The sequence below is a fragment of the Dunckerocampus dactyliophorus genome, chromosome 14 (genome assembly GCF_027744805.1).
Source record: "Dunckerocampus dactyliophorus isolate RoL2022-P2 chromosome 14, RoL_Ddac_1.1, whole genome shotgun sequence".
Classification (NCBI taxonomy): Eukaryota; Metazoa; Chordata; class Actinopteri; order Syngnathiformes; family Syngnathidae; genus Dunckerocampus; species Dunckerocampus dactyliophorus.
The window spans coordinates 24,122,892-24,143,320 of NC_072832.1; the positions used below are offsets into that span (position 1 = coordinate 24,122,892).

At 42.3% G+C, this 20,429-nt stretch overlaps 1 protein-coding gene and 1 long non-coding RNA gene across 9 annotated transcripts; both read left to right on the forward strand.

Annotated features, from left to right (window-relative positions):
- The first annotated feature begins 7,942 nt into the window (after positions 1 to 7,942).
- On the forward strand, positions 7,943 to 11,537 carry LOC129194026 (uncharacterized). Its single transcript, XM_054798914.1, has 3 exons — positions 7,943 to 8,043; positions 8,286 to 8,636; positions 9,907 to 11,537. The coding sequence occupies exons 1-3, from the start codon at positions 8,007 to 8,009 to the stop codon at positions 9,957 to 9,959; spliced, it is 441 nt and encodes a 146-aa protein (XP_054654889.1). The 5' UTR covers positions 7,943 to 8,006; the 3' UTR covers positions 9,960 to 11,537.
- A 175-nt stretch (positions 11,538 to 11,712) lies between these two features.
- On the forward strand, positions 11,713 to 16,416 carry LOC129193930 (uncharacterized). 8 transcript variants are annotated; one of them, XR_008573651.1, is made up of 12 exons: positions 11,715 to 12,431; positions 12,605 to 12,650; positions 12,865 to 12,895; positions 13,003 to 13,768; positions 13,879 to 13,912; positions 14,103 to 14,201; positions 14,299 to 14,357; positions 14,490 to 14,664; positions 14,776 to 14,947; positions 15,031 to 15,159; positions 15,345 to 15,419; positions 15,676 to 16,416. It is a non-coding gene; the product is annotated as an uncharacterized LOC129193930 (long non-coding RNA). The 8 variants fall into 8 exon arrangements; XR_008573652.1 differs by having other exon boundaries at positions 11,713 to 12,431; positions 14,106 to 14,201; positions 15,345 to 16,416; XR_008573646.1 differs by having other exon boundaries at positions 11,714 to 12,431; positions 14,424 to 14,664; positions 15,345 to 16,416.
- Positions 16,417 to 20,429: the final 4,013 nt, after the last annotated feature.

Genomic DNA, 20,429 nt, shown 5'->3' on the forward strand with positions numbered 1-20,429 from the left:
TGACAAAGTGGTATTACTTTTGCAATGCGACGGTGACATTGTTTTCAAAAAGCAGATTTGCTTGTCTACACGGAAACGACAGGTGGGTTTTTTCAGATTTTCCCACTCTGGAAGCTGTTTTCAAAAATTACCATTTCAAGACACCCAGAATGTCGTCTCCATGTGGATGAAAGGCTGAAACACTAAAATACTTTGCCGTTTTTGACCTGAATACACTTCCCTGTGGATAGCCCCTCAGTTACTTGTTTCAAACACATTTACGATCCAGAATAATGTTAATAATATATATTTTACAATATTTTAATGAAATACAGTCATTAAGCAGAAATGTCAGTGAATGTTGAGAAAACTGAAAATGATGTCAGACCCAATAAAGACCGAACCTTCTTGCGTTCTTTGATAAAAGCCGCATGATGTCACAAAGCGTCTGTCTGCCCTATAGCAAATGGAGCAGTGACAGCTGCTGGCTAAACTCTATCAGATATTAAGTTAACACAACAATGGAGTTTGAGAATTACTTGATCAGAGCAGAGGTCACCCTCCCGATCGTGGAGAAATACTTTGACCGCATCCTGCCGGCCCAGTGGAGCATGCTGGCTGCAGGGACCATTGATTCAGCAACGCAGGTGACCCTGGCGGACATGTGCATGGAGATCACGCAGAAACTTTGCGCAGACACCTTTCGACTCATCATCCCACAGCTTAAGCAGCGCACACAGAGTGGCGGCAAGAAAAGAATGAAGCTAAAAGTGGAAGGTGGATTGAGCACCGCATTTGCTTCGGCACTCAGTGTCCCAGAGCAGCCAAGCATTCATGGCCAAAAGCTGGATTCTCTCCTCAAGAAGGAGATTTCTCAAAGGGTCAATGAGACTTTGTCTGCAGCCACCAGCAGTGACAGTCAGCTGGTGCCACTCCTTTATATCCCAGGAACTTTTACCCAGATCGAAGTCCTGGCCAAGATGGTGCTGCTGGCTTGTGGTGCTCTGAAGGTTTATCTGAGCAAGATGGCCATATACACGCAGTGCTTCAGGCCGTGTCGCCGCCAAATGAGGAGCCAGGAATTCCTCAATGGTGCAAAGTGTGGGAATAAGTGCACACTCAACCAGGAGGAAACCAGAGAGGCGGTGATTAAGATCCTCCGAAAATGGACCGATAGCGAGGACGTGTCCCTCTCACTCAGAACAAGTCGTGAACTTAAGAAAACAGCAGCATCAGTTGCTGAGACCATCATCAATCTGGACTATGCTGACCCCACAGAAGGAAGCCACAGTCGCTCATCTACGCCTCACTTCAATCTGGGGTTTATAAAGGATCATCTCTGCGAGTTCTTTGAATCACAGACAAGCAGCAATGAATCCTCTCGCAAACCCAAATTTTTAAACTTTTGCCAAAAGATGTTGGACGTTCTGACGTCTGAGCTGCAGAAGGCCCGGTGCCGCTGCATGCGAATGCGGTGGGAAACAGATATTCCGCTTCCGGGCAGTGTGCCGCAGATTCTAAAGCCTGACGCTGATACTCTGCTCAGTTTAAAGGGATTCCAGTCAGGTCTTGAGGACGTGTTTCATAAAGTGCCGATACCAGTGGCGGATTCCAGTATAGATGTGGACAAGCTCCGACACAAAGCAGACACATTCTCACAAGAAATGGAGGACAAAATCTACCGTTACATGACCACCAACCGGACTACGGTAGAGTCAGCAGAAGTTTGGAAGCGCTTCTCTGAGTCGCTCATCTTGGAGGTGGAAGGGGAAAAACCAGACAACATTCAAGTTTTGCGTAAGATTGTGGAAGATAGAACCACAAAGTTTGTACAGCAACTACTCCTGTGGCTCAAAATGGAAGCAGTGACAAGAAGGAATCACGCAGATGAGGTCTATGGTTGCTTGAATGACATTGACACGCTTGTCGCAGGAACCATGATCCCACAAAAAATTCCGATAGTTTGTCTGCCGGACAGGGACGACTTTTGGCCGAAGACCCCACCTGCAAATGAGGAATCAGACAAACACAGTTTTCCCCAATATTATGCTTGGGCCTCATTAAACCAGCCATCATCCATGCAGGAGGTGGTCACCACTGTACCCATGACGACACAAAAACCACAAGAGTTTAAATTGGATGAAATACAGTTAGTCCCCTCTTGGCCGCAGATGGGTAATCCATCCCCTGCATTTCCTTGTCCTGCTTTCAATGATGAATAATTTGGGTTTTTTTTAACCCTCTGGGGTCCCTTTAATTTACCACCCGTTGAGGTCTCTAGAGGACAAAAAAAGTCTACTCCCAAAAACTGCTGTGAACATTCAGTCATGGCCATCTGGGTCGTCATGGACCATGATGTCATTAAGCCCCACGCCGCCCAACCAGAACCCACAAAATCCAGTAGGAAACACTTATCACATTACAATGTGAATATTGTCTGATCTAATTCTAAACAGTAAATATGAAAAATTGGACTAATATTCAACAAATTAAAACCATGAAATTAGAAAACGCATGCTTCTATTGTCTAATTACAATGGGGTGAAAAGTGGTTCTTATAATGGAAGTCAGTGGGGTTTTTTTCTGGTAGGAAACACGATCACCTACAAGGTGAAAATTGTCCAATCTGTTCTAAACAGTAAATAAGACAAATTGGACTATTTTTCAATGAAATGAAACCCTGAAATTAGTAAATGCATGTTTCTATTGTCTGATTACAATGGGGTGAAAAACGGTGCTTCTAACAGAAATCAGCAGGAGGTTTTCTGGTAGGATATGTTATCACCTACAACCTGTTCTAAACCGTAAAAATGACAAATTGGACTATTTTTCAAGAAAATTAAACCTCGAAATTAGAAAACAAATTACAGTGCATTGAAAAATGGTGCGTGTAATGGAAGTCAGTGGGACGGGTTGTAAATTTGGAATCTGACCCCGCAAAAAAACAAAAAAAACAAACCAAAGCATCAGAATCAATTTTACTATGTACTATTTAATCAATCTTATGTATAGGTTAAGCCTGATCTTTGACATAGAGACCCCGCCCCCTAACATTAACTGTATGTATACCATATGTATAATAACTCAATTGTGTATGAATTTTTCTAAGCAAAAACAAGTGACATCATTAAATCAAACAGGCATTTAAATTTAAAAATGAAAAAATGTTGGCAATTTTTGATGAGAACTCAAGTTGATGAAAACATTTGAGCAGAGTAAAAAAAATATGAATCTGTTATGTTTTTATAGCACTTTTTGGGAGTAGTTTTTTCCTCTTGGGTGGGGAAAGTTGGCCTGGGTGTCCGGTGGACCAGGCCCTCTGGAGAATCTTTTCAAAATCAAACAGGGGCGTCTGGTACTTCATAAGGCAAATTTGTACAAAAAAAAAAATCTGAAAGTTGTTTTGGAATGTCATTCAGCTGTGATGAAGGCTCCAATGTGGGGCCCTAAAACTGCTTTTTAATCATTTGTTATGATGCTCCACATGGTTTTACCCATATTGACCACAGGATGAGGGCACAGATGGCAGCTTGTGCAGCTGTGCATAAAGTATGTTGGTAAACCTCAATCCCTGACGCCTCAAGAGTCACTCTGGACATCGAGTTGACGGTCTGAGCTTTTAGCTTGATGGAAATGCGCTCTCAACTCTCATTCCGCAGAACCTGGTTTGAGCCATGGCAGAACACTGGGCTGATTTTTAGTTTGTGTTTTTTGTCTTTTTGACAGTATGGTATTCAAAAACACTTAAGTACCACGCCATGACATAATTATGCGGTAATTAAGGCCTGAAGAGGATCTTTGATCCTCTGAAGAAAAGCCTTGCGATGTCATAACTATGTGGTCATGAAGACCAGACTTTCTTACACTCTCTGATAAAAAGCCTCATGACGTCACAAAGTCGTACAAGCCTCCGTCTGCCCTGCAGCAAATGGAGCAGTGAGAGCTGCTGCCTAAACTCTAGCATACAGTAAGTCAACACAACAATGGAGTTGGAGAATTACTCGATTAGAGCAGAGGTCATCCTTCCAATCGTGGAGAAACACTTTGACCGCATCCTGCCGGCCCAGTGGAGCATGCTGGCCACGGGGACCATTGACTCGGCGACGCAGGTGGTCCTGGCGGACATGTGCACAGAGATCACGCAGAAACTTTGCGCAGACACCATTCGACTTATCATCCCAGAGTTTAAGCAGCGTATACAGAGTGTGGGCAGGAAAAAAATGAAGCTAAAAGTGGAGGGTGGATTGAGCACCGCATTTGCTTCGGCACTCAGCGTCCCAGAGCAGCCCAGCAAGAGCTCTCAAAAGCTGGACTCTCTCTTCAAGAAGGAAATTTCTCAGAGGGTGAATCAGACTTTGTCCACAGCCACCAGCACCGACAGTCAGCTGGCACCACTCATTTACATCCCAGGAACCTTTACCAAGATAGAAGTCCTGGCCAAGATGGTGATGCTGGCTTGTGGTGCTCTGAAGGTTTATCTGAGCAAGATGGCTATATACACGCAGTGCTTCAGGCCGTGTCGCCGCCAACAGAAGAGCCAGGAATCCCTCAATGGTGCAAAGTCCTCGAATGTGTGCATATACAACCGTGAGGAAACCAGAGAGGCGGTGATAAATATCCTCCAAAAATGGACTGACAGCGAGGACAGGTCCCTCTCAAGCAGGACAACTTGTGAACTTAAGAAAACAGCAGCGTCAATTGTTGAGACCATCATCAACGACCTGCACTATCCAGACTCCACGGAAGAGGGCCGCAGTCGCTCATCCACGCCTCATTTCGATCTGGGGCTTATAAAGGATCAACTCTGTGAGTTCTTTGAATCCTTGTCACCGACAAGCAGCAATGAATCTTCTCGCAAACGCAACTTTTTGGATTTCTGCCAAAAGAAGTTTGACGAGCTAACATCTGAGCTGCAGAAGGTCCGCTGCCGTTGCATGCGAATGCACTTTGAAGAAGAGGTGTCCTTAAGCAGCATCACACAGACTAGCTCCTCTGACACTGATACTGTTCTCAGCTTCCAGGGAATCCAGTCAGGTCTTGAGAATGTGTTTGACAAAGTGGCAGTACCAGTGGGGGATGCAAGCATCGATGTGGACAGGCTCCGACACGAAGCAGACACATTTTCACAAGAACTGGCTGACAGAATCTACAATTACATGACCACCAACCGGACTACGGTCCAGTCAGCATCAGTGTGGAGGCGCTTCTCAGACCCGCTCATCTTGGAGGTGGACAACAAAAAACCAGAGAACATTCAAGTTCTGCATAAGATCGTGGAAGATACCTCCACAAAGTTTGTACAGCAACTTCTCCTTTGGCTCAAGATGGAACCAATAATGAGGGAAAAACACGCAGATCAGGTGTACGGTTGCTTGAAAGACATAGACACCCTCATCACAGGAACCATGATCCCACAAAAAAAGCTGGTTGTGTGTGACAGAAGGTCAGAGACTCTGCCCCCACAGGCGCCATCACCGCCACAACCAAGCTCCATGCAGAAAGAGACGGAGTCAGACTCTGACAAGACCCCGCTGTCTGGTGTGATACGCGTTGCTTGGCCATCCCCACTCCGCCCACCTTCCTCACAGGGGAAAACTCTTATTACAAACACTTCCCGGCCAAAGAGCCCGGCCTCAGACATGGTGGGTGGTGCTTCGTTTCCTCCGGCCCGCTCAGCCTCCATGCAGGAGGAGATGGTGGCCTCATTGGTGTCGGTCCTGATCGTACAGCTGCTCACGTGCGTCCCAAAAAGAACCATGAAAGTTGTTCACTCCCGTGACACCCTGCCAATCATCCAGCGTCTCTCAAAGAAGGTGCTGCAGGACAAGTACTTGCGCGGCATCACTGACAAGAACCTTTACAGTGTGAACGAGCTGATGAAGGCCGTCATCAACGAGCTGAAGCGAGAGTTTCACTCCACAGAGATGTTGGTGGAGGCCTTCCTTTCTGATGATCAAAGTTTTGACGATGCCATACTGAGGCAGCTGACGTTGACGCTGGGAGCGCCAAAACCGCGCAGGACAAAAAAGATGTATTCCACTGTGCACAAGGTTTTCCTTAGAACCTTCTGCATACGCCCCCCACAAACACAATGAAACTGAGTACACTATAACGAGTAGCAAAGTGCGCTTGAGGATCCAAAAATCCAAGCGAGACTGAGAAGGCAACAGAAGTTGAGAGTTGTGTGCATGTGGCCGACTAATGTGCAATAATGATGCAAGGGTACAGTGTCTACTTTGTTTTATAGCTTACGCTGCCGTGGCTGGGACCGTGAAAATAAACGTCTGGTTGATTTGTATTTAATCTTATTCGCATTGGGGTGGTCAGTGCAGGGACTCTCAGGAGCATGAGTCTGTAAAATGCGCTCCACCAGATCCAGTCTATTGAATTGAGTTAAATTCCTCCTGGGCCTTGCTCCGGTTCTGTTGGGTGTACCGGGAAAATCTTTATCAGGTGCCCAATGCATCTTGATGAACGCTTGATGCAAAAGGTTTCAAATGTGAGCGTGCATGAAGAACATGTGAAAAGCCCAAAGGTTCTCACAGCCAACCTGTACCACTGGTTGGGTAGTGACTCCCAACGGCCCCACCGGATTCCTCAGTAGGGCGTCACCTGCTGTTCTGTGGACACCTGTCACTATAAGAGCAACCTCTCTTCCTCCATCTGTCATCAAACATGGACAAGCTGCGTGACCCAGGTTTGGTCAAACTTATTGGAGAGACAGCAGGTTTGTAAATATTGGGAAGATTTAATTTTGTGTCAACTTGGTACTTTTAAACTGTGAGTGCCATCAGTGCATGCTTTCATGTTTATGCAGGTAAAACCCTTGAATAAACACATTTTCTAATCAAGTGAAACAGGTGTGTGCGGTGAGGTTTCAGCAACTACAGCTCAATGCAATGTCAAGGAAGTCAAAGTCAAGGTTTGTTTTGCAGGAGACTTGGCAGAAGGTGCCGTGAATAAGGTTATGGGAGGCGGAAAAGGACAGCAGGATCAAGAGGACAAAGGACTGGATTTTGGAAGTTTTATTGGTGGCAAGAGTGATGACGACAAAGGAGGACTTGTTGGAAACCTCATGTCGCTTGGCGGAAAGAGCGATGACGACAAAGGAGGACTTGTTGGAAACCTCATGTCGCTTGGCGGCAAGAGCGATGACGACAAAGGAGGACTTGTTGGAAACCTCATGTCGCTTGGCGGCAAGAGCGATGACGACAAAGGAGGACTTGTTGGAGACCTCATGTCGCTTGGTGGAAAGGAGGAAAGTGGAGATGGTGAGTCCTCAACTCGAACCAAACATTTGCTGTCCAATGGCACCCCCTCCAATGAAAGTCGTGACGTCATCCAAAGTAAACTTCCTTTTGTCTTTCTTTCTCACAGGACTAAAGAAATTAGTTGGAAATTTTTTTTAACTAGAACCCAGCAGACATCCTCTTCAATCAACTGGGGCTTCACATCCTAAATCTTCCTTCTGGCCGAGCTGTCAGTGTGGAGAAAACATGCGCCTCACTTTGGACATAGTCGTTGACAGAAAAGTTTGTCCCACACTAAACTAAAAATGTATCACTGATGGTCATTTGAAATAAATTTTTCCAATACTCAGTCATCCACTTATGCTTTTATATTTTTTGCGATATGCTATGCTAATTCATATTTTTTTCTGGCAAGACTGCTTATAAACACTGAAGCACAGCTTTAGCAGGTAAACAAATACACACCCAGTTTGTCATGCTAATAAACTAGCCACACCTGTTGTACTGTACATAAATAAATATAATGATAGCTGTGCCTGCTAAACAAACAAAGCTGCAGGGTGTGGCGGTGACTTCAACTAAATTAATTTCTTTTGTAAAATCTCTGGAGACATCTGAAAAGGGTTATGTGTGTGTTTGTGTGAGTGTTTATGCGCCTTGACAGGTGAAACAGGTTGGCCCAGTCTGGACACGCCCACTTCTTATTCTGCCAAGAGGTGAGCCGTGCTTAAAGAGCCTCACCACACAAGCAACCACACACACAGAAAGAACTTTGAGATGGATAAACTGGCTGCGCTAGTTGGAGACAAAGTGGGTGAGTCGAAAAAATGTTCTTCCATTGGACTCTGCGCTGTTTGTTTGCTGGCTCCTTTTAGTCACAGTGATGCACTCGTGGTCTTACCATAGCGAGGGTCTTTGTGTCACAAGTTAGGGTGGGACACTACTGAATGTGTGCCATCAACTTAGCAAGGATGTCAGGGTCCTCACATGTGGAGGAAAGAGTCAAAAGTTTTGGCGTGTGACACACTACAAGGTGCTCCTGGCGTTTGTGTGCAGGTGACATAGTTGAGGGTGCGGTGAAGAGCGCCTTGGGTATAGAAGACAAAGACAAAGACAAAGACAAAGACAAAGACAAAGGAGGTTTCCTGTCCCTGTTTGGAGGAGACAAGGAAGACGACGAGCGAGACAAGGACAAAGGAGGCATGTTCTCGTTTGGCGACGACAAGAAGAAAGACGATGACGACAAGGGAAGCTTCTTCTCCAAAATATTTGACCGAGACGACGATGACAGGAAGCAGAAGCCATCTGGCTTTAAAGGATTGTTCAACGAGCAGGAAGGCCAGAGGGGAGGAGGAGAAGGTCCACAAGGAGGAGGAGGAAAACAAAGCGTCAATCTAAGTGACGGAGGTATGTAGCAAACAGCGACCTCTACGGGTCAGGGCAGCACAACACTGCCGTAAGAAAATGTTGGCATCCTCATCACTTTTATATGGAAGCCCACTTGCACCACTGAAGGGAAAAATAAATAAATAAATAAATAAATAAATAAAAAATGGTGAGTCATAATTGTGAGTATAAAAAGTCGTAATTATGAGATAAAGTCATAATTATGAGATAAAAAGTTGAAATTACAAGATAAAAAGTTGAAATTACAAGATAAAGTCAAAATTATGAGAAGTCTAAATTATGAGATAAAAAGTAGTAATAATGAGAAACGAAAATCAGAATTTTTAGATGAAAAAGTCATAATTATGAGATAAAAAGTCATAATTAAGAGAAAAAAAAGTCATACTTGACTTTTTAATCTCATAATTATGAGATAAATCGAAATTATGAGGTAAAAGGCATAATTATGAGAAAGGAATGAGACACAATGTCTAAATTACAAGATAAAAAGTCATAATTATGAGATAAAAAGTCAAAATACAAGATGAAGTCAAAATTATAAGACAGTAAAGTCATAAATATGAGATAGGAAAGTTAGTTATAAGAAAGGAAAGTCATAACTATGAGATAAAACGTCGAAAATGAGCGCCATGTGGAGAAAGTTTGTATCTCAGAATTTGGACTTTTTATCTCATAATTATGACTTTCTACCTCATAATTTGGACTTCTCATGATTACGACTTTTCTGTCTCATCATTATAACTTTTTAGCTCGTAATTTTGACTTTATCTCGTAACTTTGACTTTTTAGCTCATAATTCTGACATTTTATCTTGTAGTTTTACTTCTCTCAAAAGTATGACTTTCAAATCTCACAATTTTTTATCTCATAATTATGACTATCTCATGGACTTTTTATCGCATAATTTTGACTTTCCTATGTCATAATGGACTTTTTATGTAATTAATTTAAACTTTATCTCACCATTTGACCTTTTATCTCATAATTTTGACTTTTTATCTCATAGCTATATCTATTAATGGACTTTTTATCTCAATTTCTACTTTTTTTTCTCTCATAATTTCGATTTGTTTTTTTATCTCAATTTTGACTTTATCTCGTAATTGTGATTTCCGATTGGGATATTACGGATAGTACGGGTTTCCATATTTAAATCATCCAAATCAAGTCCTCACAAATACAAAGCAGAAGAATTCAGGATTGAAACCAAAAAGCACTTCTACACATGATAATCTAACGAGAAGGTTAACTTCCTTGTTTTTGGTTGCAGATTTGTTTGATGATCTGATGAGCGTGGCAGAAGAAACATCTAAAGGAGATTAAGATGACGACAACATTTCACTTTTTCACTTTTCATCCGCACGGCTGGAACCCCAGCTCACTGAAAAGAACATTTCCTCGTGGTGGTCTTTGACAGCTAAGCTAGGCTAAACCATAAAAACAGTAGTCGTCCCTCGCAATGTACTGGTTTGATTATCGCTCCCTCACTATATCGCTTTTTCAGAAATTAATCAATGAATAAATGGTGGCTGTTTGGTGGTAGACTAGGATCTGTTATTAGTCCAAGCATATTGAAATACAAGCGATAGTGACAAAACATTAAGACTTTACCTTACATTACATTATACCGTCTATACTGTCAGGGGAATCGAGAGAGGCAGGTAGTATTTTATCGTACTCATCATGCAATTTGACTCTCAAATACGCTTGTATGCTCCACAGCCCTCTATTTTGTTACATTGCCCTGGTTTCACTTTTGAGTTCAGTCTGTACAGTACAGATAAATAAACAGATATCAGTTTCTCGATAGCATTTCAAATCGGGGGGACGTGAATCCATTTCTGTCCCATAGGGGAGCATGACAGAAAATACTTGAGAACCACTGCATGACCTTAACTACTGCATGAAGTCATTAAGTCAGCCATGGCATATCCGACATGATTGAGTGAAAAAAAAGTTCTCCTCCCATTCCGTGTGGAAGTGGTACGTTTCTGGCTTCTTAAGTTTAAAAGAAATCAATTCGAGGCTAACTGGTTAGCTTGCTAGCCAGCTGCCGTCTCAAATCCCTGCATTATAAGACTTGAGCAATGTGTTGTAAACAATGAATAATATGAGTGTAAAGGTGACTTTAGTCATTTAATGTCTACGGGGTTCTAAAAATGTAAAAAAAAAAACATATGTAGAAAGCAGTAAACAGGTTTTATGGTCTAACTACAAAAATATCCAATTTATTAACATTAAATCCTATACCACGGAAATCCATTTATCGCAGTCGGGTCTGGAACCAATGAACCGCTATAAACGAGGGACTACTGTAGTTTCATGTGACCGCCACAGGGTTTCATAGACATGCTAGCTTAGCATGGAGCTAAGGTAGCTCAGCCAGCTCAGAGTAAAGAATGTTTTGTTGAATCTTGTTTCGACATCGACAGACGAGTTTAAATGACTGCTATCATGTTGTAATTGTTGGAATCATAAATATAGTGTACACAACTAAAACATGTCTCATATTTCACGCTGACAGTCCAAGCTTGATCTCACAAAGGCGAGCAGTCGCTATAGCAACAAGAAATCATCCACGCATCCATCTTCTTCCACTTATCGGAGGTCAGGTCGCGGGAGCAGCAGCCTAAGCAGGGAAGCCCAATCGGCTTTCAGCTCCAGGTTCTGAAGTGAAGCACATCCAGGTGGCTGCACAGAGGCTCCCTCTCTCCGGCTACTTCATCCATCTCCTCCCGGCGGATTCCAGGCCAGTTGAGAGACATAGCCATAAGCCACCTGCGGTTGCAGCGCAGTACTGGGGGTACTTATGTGTCCATAAATGTCTCATAGCAACTTCCTACAGTATGCGTGTTTTGGTGAAACTAAGTAGAGATGGTAAAATGAAGTCGTGACCTTCAAACTTGAGTCAGACTTCCTGAATCCCACTGCTTCGAAACAGTGCTTCTGAGCAAGGATTGTAGAGTTAAGAACAGGATGAACGATTCCGCCGCGAATGAATGGAACAGAGTGAAGTACTGCATGACAGGGGGCAAGGGAAGTGGGCGGGGCTACGCGGCCAATAGAATACAATGTATTCACTAGCTCTGAACTGAGTATAAAATAAAGTTATACGCTGTGCATACACTTTCATAAAATGGATGGATGTTATTTAGTGAACACAATGAATATATACAGTATATATAAATGGGTAAAAATCCAATATGCTGCAGAAATGAGACCTACATGCAGATGTCAATCAAAACCTGAGCAGCAGTATGAAAGAAACTTAATCTAAAAGTACTTGTATGAATTTTTAACTGCAAATATTTACACACTGCGACATTTATTTCAGTAACGGCACTGTTAATACATTTAATAGACTCTAATCTAAATCATCATCATCACTGACTAGTCATTAATTCAACTAATCACAAAGAGAAACAAATTAGTTTAAAGGTACACAGCAAATTGAGGAGTGTTAATTTTTTGGTGTTGATGAGAATCTTGAAGTTGGAGTGTCAATCTTACACTATTTGGAGTTGATCTAACACTGCATTTTCTTAAAAATGTTAAATTTAACACTGGATCATGAAAGTGTTGTAGTTAAAATGGAGTGTTGAAAATGTTCAAATCTTGTTAGTGTCACAATAAAGACATTCAACACTTCCACACTCCATTTAACGCCTAACAGTGTTCACGTGTCTTAAGCTCCGCCCACGGACATTTCATTTAGACTCCACCCCTCACTTCACGTTGCTGAAATGAAAAGCAGATGGAAGAAGTTGACTGTTATGAATCATTTTGCATCAGTAGGTAAGTAAACGTTTAAATAGATGAACTAATGAATTGTGTTGTACCTTGTTTACACATAAAAAAACCTTAGTTTTTGGTGTGATATTTAAGACTAATAAACTGAGGCAGCTGTTTCCACCCAAAGCCTTTGCTAATGTTAGCTCGTGTTTTTATAAGTTATATTTTCTATTTAGTGTTGCTGTGAGCTGAATCGGCACTGCCTGTGCAACATTTGGCAAAGTAAGTGAACGCTACGTTATATCTTCATTATACTATCTTCATTTTTAATGAGCTAATGGCTAACTAGCTAACTGGCACGAGGAGCCCCCACACGCAGGGCTGCTGGCCCACAGCAAAGGACTTGATATGCTGTACAAGATACAAGATATCAAGGTTGGCAACTCTAATTTTTTTTTTTGAATGATGCATCTTTATTTTTCTTCTTGGTTCACAGAAAACCTTTGCTTGAGTCTTACATGAATGTGGTAAGTAATATATATATTTTTTTTATCAAGGCATAAGCCCTGCAACTGTGGCTTTTCCGTATTTATTTTATTATTTTAGTAGGATTTTTTTTAATTCTTATTCTCAGAGGTGGATGGAGATGTCTTTGATGAGCTTGTCAGGTCAGGTGTTTTGACTTTCAAGGTCATTTTATCAGTGACAGGTAAGGATGTGAAAACATTTGAAAATGCATGAGGTTGTTTAGATATCACAGGCAGTGTGGACCCCATCAGGTACCTTGGTTTTGTCCAAATGAGATATTGTTGTCATGATCTTTGAGACCTCAAAATGTATTTTTGGTCTCACTTTACAATAAGGTACACAAAAATACAGTAGTTACTGAGGAACTAATTACTAAAGCACAAATTTACAATAGTAGAGGATCTAATGAACTAAAAAGGAACCAATGAGCAGAGTAGTTACTGAGTAGTTACTGAGGAACTAAAACACATACATTTAGAGTAGTTACTAATGAACTAATGAAGAACTAATGAGTAGTGGATAGGGTTAGATAGGTTTGTTCCTCATCCTGCACGACTGTAATTTTGTGTACCTTATTGTAAAGTGAGACAGTATTTTCATTTGATATTCAATTTTTAGCTCCTTTTCCATAGGTTGAAATTCCCCCAAATTATTTTTTTTGTTTTAGTAGTAATTAGTGTTTTGTACTGTTTTGTAGAGTAAGAGATTCATTTGACTGGAGATGAAGCATCCTCCTCTGTACAGACTCCACTATCCCCAGCTTCACCCCAGTTATCGCCAGTTGGTGGCGATAACGGGTTCGACAATTTATCCTTCAGCCCACAAGAAAGAGGAACCCAACAGAACCAGTGGATCAGGATGAATCAAGACAGGTAAGCTTTGAGTAAATGAATGTAAAGTGTTTATATGCATGACATTGTTCTATTTAAAAATCCTCTTGAATTCCCATGAACACACTGTATCATTTTAATATTTTTGGCAGAAAGTCGGTGGTGTTTTGAGGCCCAATCCGAAAGGTGAGGAAATCTTCAAGGAGTGCAACAAGACTAAAACACTAACAGATGCAACGTGTAAACAGATGGCTGCAGATATGATGGAGCTGCATGGGTCACTTCCCCCTTTCCATTAGAACAGTCATTCCATATAAGACCATGTTCTGTGGGAATGGTTCTATCTGTGATCATTAACTATGATGTGTTTGCAAAGGAGGGTTCCGCCATCATGTGTGATGACAAATTACACCCTGAGAATTGTGACTTGACTTGATTTCCATACCTCAAAGGTCCGTTCTCCAAACCCGGATATGTAAGTGTCTTTTCAATGTAAAACCCAAAGAACTGTTTTTGTTTTTCCTTTAGGTGTGTAGTTTTTTATTAAAATCTCGTTTCAAATTTGTTCATAGAATGCTTACATTAGCGGCAGTGGCTCAGGAGGTAGAGCAGGTCGTCCAGAAATCGTAAGGTTGGTTGATCCTTGCTCCCTCCACCCAGTCACTGTTGTGTCCTACACTTCTCCTGGCTCTCAAAGTTGTTCCAAGACTTTCTTCAGGATGGTCCAAAAACCAGAGGAGAATATCTGTTAACTGGTCAACAGCTGCTTGGTGAGGAGTGCAAGGAGGCGCTATCTACAGTAAGACATTCAGCCGATGAATCCATGGTCAAAGAAGATGAGAGCAACTTTCCAGTATCGACAGAATATGATCCAAGCACAAGATGTATCATCATCTGTCCTCAATGTGTTCACTCGCTTCCTTGATGTTCCTGGATTGGTAAGGAAATCTTTAGTATTTGGACGAGTTCAGTATTAGATTACCCATGACGTCAACCATTTGTAAACCTGTAGGCCTACAGTATATTAAATATTCATGTCTTGTTTATAGATGAACCAGGATTTCTCAATGATGTTTGCTGATGAAGTATCTCAGAGGTTCCTGGCTAAGTGGTCAACTGTCTTCAAACCAAAAGTCATTGCAGATTGCAAGACTCTCCCGCAAAAGCAGAACATTGATGAGTTGCTGTCAGGAACTGAACCCCAACCTGATGACAGCTGTGGTCAGTAGAAACAGTTCTGTATTAAGCAAATAACTTAAAATATTTATTTCCTAGCTGTTTAAAAATGATTTTTTTTCTTTTAGGCTGGGGCAGTGATGCATCCTCCGTCCTTCTACTCCTGCATCTGCTCCCTCCGACTTCTAGAGGCCAGGAAAAAAACAGCAAAGATCAGTTTGGCTTAAGCAGCCAACCATCTTCTCAGACATCTTAAGGTATGCAAAGGTCCATTTTTACATATCAAAATATGATTTCTGTCTAATAGCATTCATTTTAGGTTGCAGATGTTCTTGAATCGGCTAATTGTGTTGATTCAATGTCGTAATAAGGTGTGCTAAACACCTGAGAAATGGAAACCATGCAAAGGGGTTTTAATTGTTGTTGCCCTTTTCACCCACAGGAAGGAGCCAGTGTGACCCCCTTCCAAGACTGTTGACACAAGACAACCATTTCTCCTCTGCATCAGTGAGCAAAGGTGACATCCAGAGGTTCTACATTATTGACCAAAAGCCGGTTCCATGCAAGGCACATACATTTATTGCAGCTTTTGATGAACTGTTCAAAGCTCACTATGTCTTCAGTCTCTCGTATGGTTAAAACTGGATAAGAGCAAACATTTGGGTCTGAATGCTGCCCAGTCATGGAGTCTTCTATGGAACACTCCACTTATATTTGGTGATGTCATTGAAAGGAAGAATGATCACTGGAACTTCCTCCTCCTTTTGATGCAGATTATCAACATAGTGTTCTCCTACACCATAACTGATGGAATGATCCTTTACTTACAACATCTGGTAAGTGACCACCACACTCGGTACAAAGCATTGCTTCCTGGTAAGAAGTTGGTTCCCAAGCACCGCTTGGTGATACACTATCCAAGATGCATACAAAACATTGGCCCCCTTATCCATACGTGGTGCATGTGTTTTGAAGCCAAACACAATTCTTTCAAAAGGTGTGGTTAAAAATTGTAAAAATCTCACAAAGTCGTTTGTCGTGGCCTTTCACTATGAAAATGATAAGTTTAGAAGATTTGCATTTGGCCCTACAACATCAAAAACAATCTGCAACTTGAAAGGCGGGGAGGATAGTGGTCAGGCATGATGTCTGCAAGCATCTTCCAAGTGTGTCAAGTACCAACTGGGTGAGAAGCTACAGTATAGAGTACCAAGTTGGTGTGTTCATATGTACTGGGTGTAGCTTTGATCTACCTGTGTTCAAGAAGATCTGGGATATATTAATACACAAAGAATGTGCTTTCATAATCACCTGTAATGTAGAAAGGATGTACTATGACCAAATGCTTGAGTTTTCTGTCATGTTTAAATGAACTGACTCATTTCAGACCATTTGACAAGCAGTGCTCTAATGACAAGTGTCAAGGAGCATACATACTGTAGTGCCCTGCTGTTATTTAAGCTACTGTCTGTTGGAAATGAAATGTTTTTGAATAAAATGTATGAAGCCGTCAACTAGTCATATTTTTTATTTTTTTTTTAATTTTATTTTGAAGTAGTATATTAACACTTTTATAGTGTTAATGTTGCAACTCCTTTTGAGAGTAAAATGACACTATAAGAGTTAATAAATGACTCTTAAGAGAATTCATTTGTGACACCTCACACTAGTGTTAAAAAAATGCAACACCGGTTGGTGTCGAGGAGTGTTAAATTTTAACGATTTAAATAGTTAATATTGACTCTAAAATGGTGTTAAAATAACACTTTGTAGAGTGGACCCCATGGGACACTGAAAGTAGTGTCAATTTAGGCCTGCTGAATTTGCTGTGTATAGTGTGTGGGAGTCCCAAGTCTTGTTCAATGTTGTTTATTTACAACAACCAGTGTAATAAATCTAAAACATTTTTATCATACATACCTGCATTTGCTTTTGTGGAACTTGAAAAATGACATCTGGCCTTTTGGACCGTCTGTTTGAGCAATTAATGGCTGAGAAGTGTGCCAAAGGCATGTTTTTAATGCAATTTTTCAGGATTCTGCCCCCAGTAATGACGGCCTAACTCTCCCAGGCATAATACGGAAGTGGATGCCAAGTCACCTCTCCTGTTGTACTGTCTTCGTGCTTCTGAGCTTGTGTCGCTCTGCAGATATCCTGTGATCGATTACGTTCGAAGCATCATACGTCACAGGACGTACTAACGGCTCGAAACGGATTGGTGGCTGCCATTGATTTGATCGGTTATTTTGGAGCTAACTTGTGTATATAACAATACTACCGAGCTATTGAACAATGTTGACTTGTAAGAAGAGCATTGGCGAGTTTGTGTGTGCATTAGTAATGTCGACCTGAGTTCCATACCGTTTAGTGACATAGGTGACGTTTACTTAACTCTTCCACCAGATGTCGCTAATGTTACGTTCGTTGAAGCAGCAAAGCTCTGAATCTGTCCCAGCACAATTTGAAGGAAGGCCTCACAGCTTCATGAGGCTTCACCCCTCACAGAAAACGAGTCAGCGACCCAAGATTATTTTCATATGATTTCTTTAGTAAAGAAAACAGTAAACTGAAAACAGGTCCACAAACCAAGATTATTTTCGGTTGATTTCTTTGGCAAAGAGTCTCTGCCTTAGAACCTGCTGCACACACCCCCAAGCATACAATGAAACTGAGTACACTATAGAGTAGCAAACTGTACACGAGGATGAATCCAAGCGAGCCTGAGAATGCGACAGAACATTCTGTTCATACCAAGTTGAGTGTTGTGTGCAATAATGATTTAAGGTTAGAATTTAAGGCGATTTCAACCACTGTAACCTCAGGACTGTGCTTCCTAAATACAACCAGCATGTAAGCTTTCCCACAAGGGAAAATAACATCCTGGACCAAGTCTACAGCAACATGAAAGGTGCTTTGAAGGCTGTTCCAAGACCCCACTTTGGAAAGGCCGACCACATCTCCATATTCCTTTATCCAACATACAGACAACTTCTTAAACAAGCTCCCCCTGTAAGTACAGCAGTTAAAGTGTGGAATGAAGAAACTGATCAAGTACTTCAGGACTGCTTTGGCTGCACAAACTGGGATGTGTTTAAAACTGCAGCGGGGAGGGAAGATTGTACTGTTGATTTGGATGAATACGCGTCTGCTGTTACTGGCTACATTAGCACATGTATAGAGACTGTTACCACCACCAAGTATTACAGAAAATACCCTAATCAAAAACAGTGGATGAACTGTGATGTAAGGGCTAAGCTACGTGCTCGTTCGACTGCATTTGTCATGGGCACCGCTGAGGACTACAAAAAGGCCAGATATGACCTGAGGAGGTCCATACGGGAGGCCAAAAGACAGTACAGACAGAAGCTGGAGGGCTACTATTCCACCTCAGACCCTCGGCGCATGTGGGCGGGGCTCCAGCACATCACAGACTATCGACAGCAGAGTAGCGTAGCCACATCCAGCCAAACCACACTTCCAGATGAGCTGAATGAGTTCTATGCCCGCTTTGACAACCAAACTCCTGGTGAGCAGAGAGGGTGGCTGAACTTGGGGAGCACACAGGACTCACCTCTCATGGTGACATCAGCTGATGTGCGCAGGGTTCTGAACAAAACAAACCCACGAAAAGCAGCAGGCCCAGACATCAGCTCAGGCCGTGCACTTCGGGTTTGCTCATCAGAGCTAGCTGATGTGCTTGCTGACATATTTAACCTGTCGCTTGCACAAGCATCTGTACCGACCTGCTTTAAGTCCACCACCATAGTGCCCGTACCCAAGAAGAGCAACGTGACCTGCTTAAATGACTCTCACCCTATAGCACTCACTCCAATTGTTATGAAGTGCTTTGAAAGAATAATCATGACCCACATCAAAAAGAGCATCCCGCCTACTGTAGACCCTCTACAGTTTGCATTCCGCCAGAACCGGTCCACGGATGATGCAGTCAACACTGCCATCCACACAGCCCTTTCTCACCTACAGGGCCAGGACACATATGTTAGAATGCTATTTATAGACTATAGCTCTGCTTTTAACACAGTCTGCCCCCACAAACTCACAGATAAGCTCCTCACACTTGGCCTGTCACCCTCCCTCTGTAACTGGGTGTTTAACTTTCTCACAGGCAGGCCCCAGTCAGTCAGAGTCCACAATCGCACATCCAGCTCAAGAATTGTGAGCACTGGGACCCCACAGGGGTGTGTGCTGAGTCCGCTCCTCTACATGCTCTTCACCTACGATTGCGTGGCCTCCCAGAACAACACCAGCATCATTAAATTTGCGGATGACACTACAGTCATCGGCCTGATCACTGGTGGTGTTGAAACATCATATAGAAGAGAGGTGGCGGGCCTCATAGCTTGGTGTCATAACAATCTCCTTCTCAATACAGACAAGACCAAAGAGATTATCATTGACCCAAGAACAAGGGAAAAGGAGCCGCAAAAACCCCTGTTTATTGATGAGACTGAGGTGGAGAGGGTGAAAACCTTCAAGTTCCTTGGCACACACATCAGCGAGGACCTCACCTGGTCTCACAACACCCAACAAATTCTGAAGAAGTCCCAAAGGAGACTGTACTTCCTGAGAAGACTGAGGAAATTTGGCATGTCCACCACAATCCTGAGTTGCTTCTACAGATGCACCATCGAAAGCGTCCTTACCGCCTCCATCACTGTTTGGTACGTTACTGTACAACACGTGATAGGAAGGCACTCCAGCGGGTGATCAAGATCTCACAGAACATTGTTGGGGCAGCCCTCCCCTCACTGCAAGACATTTATAAAACTAGAGTCCTACGAAGAACACACAACCTCATCAAGGACAGCACACATCCACAACACTCATTATTCACACTCCTACCGTCAGGCAGACGCTACAGGAGTTTGAAGTCCAGGACCACAAGACTGGCAAACAGCTTTTACCCACAGGCCATCAGGCTTCTCAACGAAGCACTCACACACGCCGCACGCACACACTCATAGCACTTTTATTTATTTACATTATTTATCTGTATTAACTTCTCTTCTGTTGTTGTTGTTGCTTAATTTATTGGTATTTATGTTTCTTATGTTCTTATTCTTTTTCTTGTGTTTTCTTTCTTTTCTTGGGAGAATAAACAGAATAAGAATTTCACTGCATAGTATAACTGCCTGTTTTACTATGCATATGACAATAAAACTCTTGAATCTTGAATGTCTATTGTCAACTTTTTTATATTTTATGCAACCGTGGCTGGGGCCGTGAAAATAAACGTCTGGTTGATTTATATTTATGTCTCTTATCCGCTTCAGGGTGATCGGTGCAGGGACTCTCAGAAGCTTGAGTCTGTAAAATTGTCTCCACCAGGATCCAGAGGTTTTCCAGTTAATCGAATTCAATGAAATTCCTCCTCCTGGGTCTTGCTCCAGTTCTCCTGCTTGTTGGATGTAACGGGAACATCTTTACCAGTGCCAAAGCACCTTGATGGATGCTCCATGTAAAAGATTGCTTAAACTTTTCGGTGTTGCCGCTCATCAGATCGGTC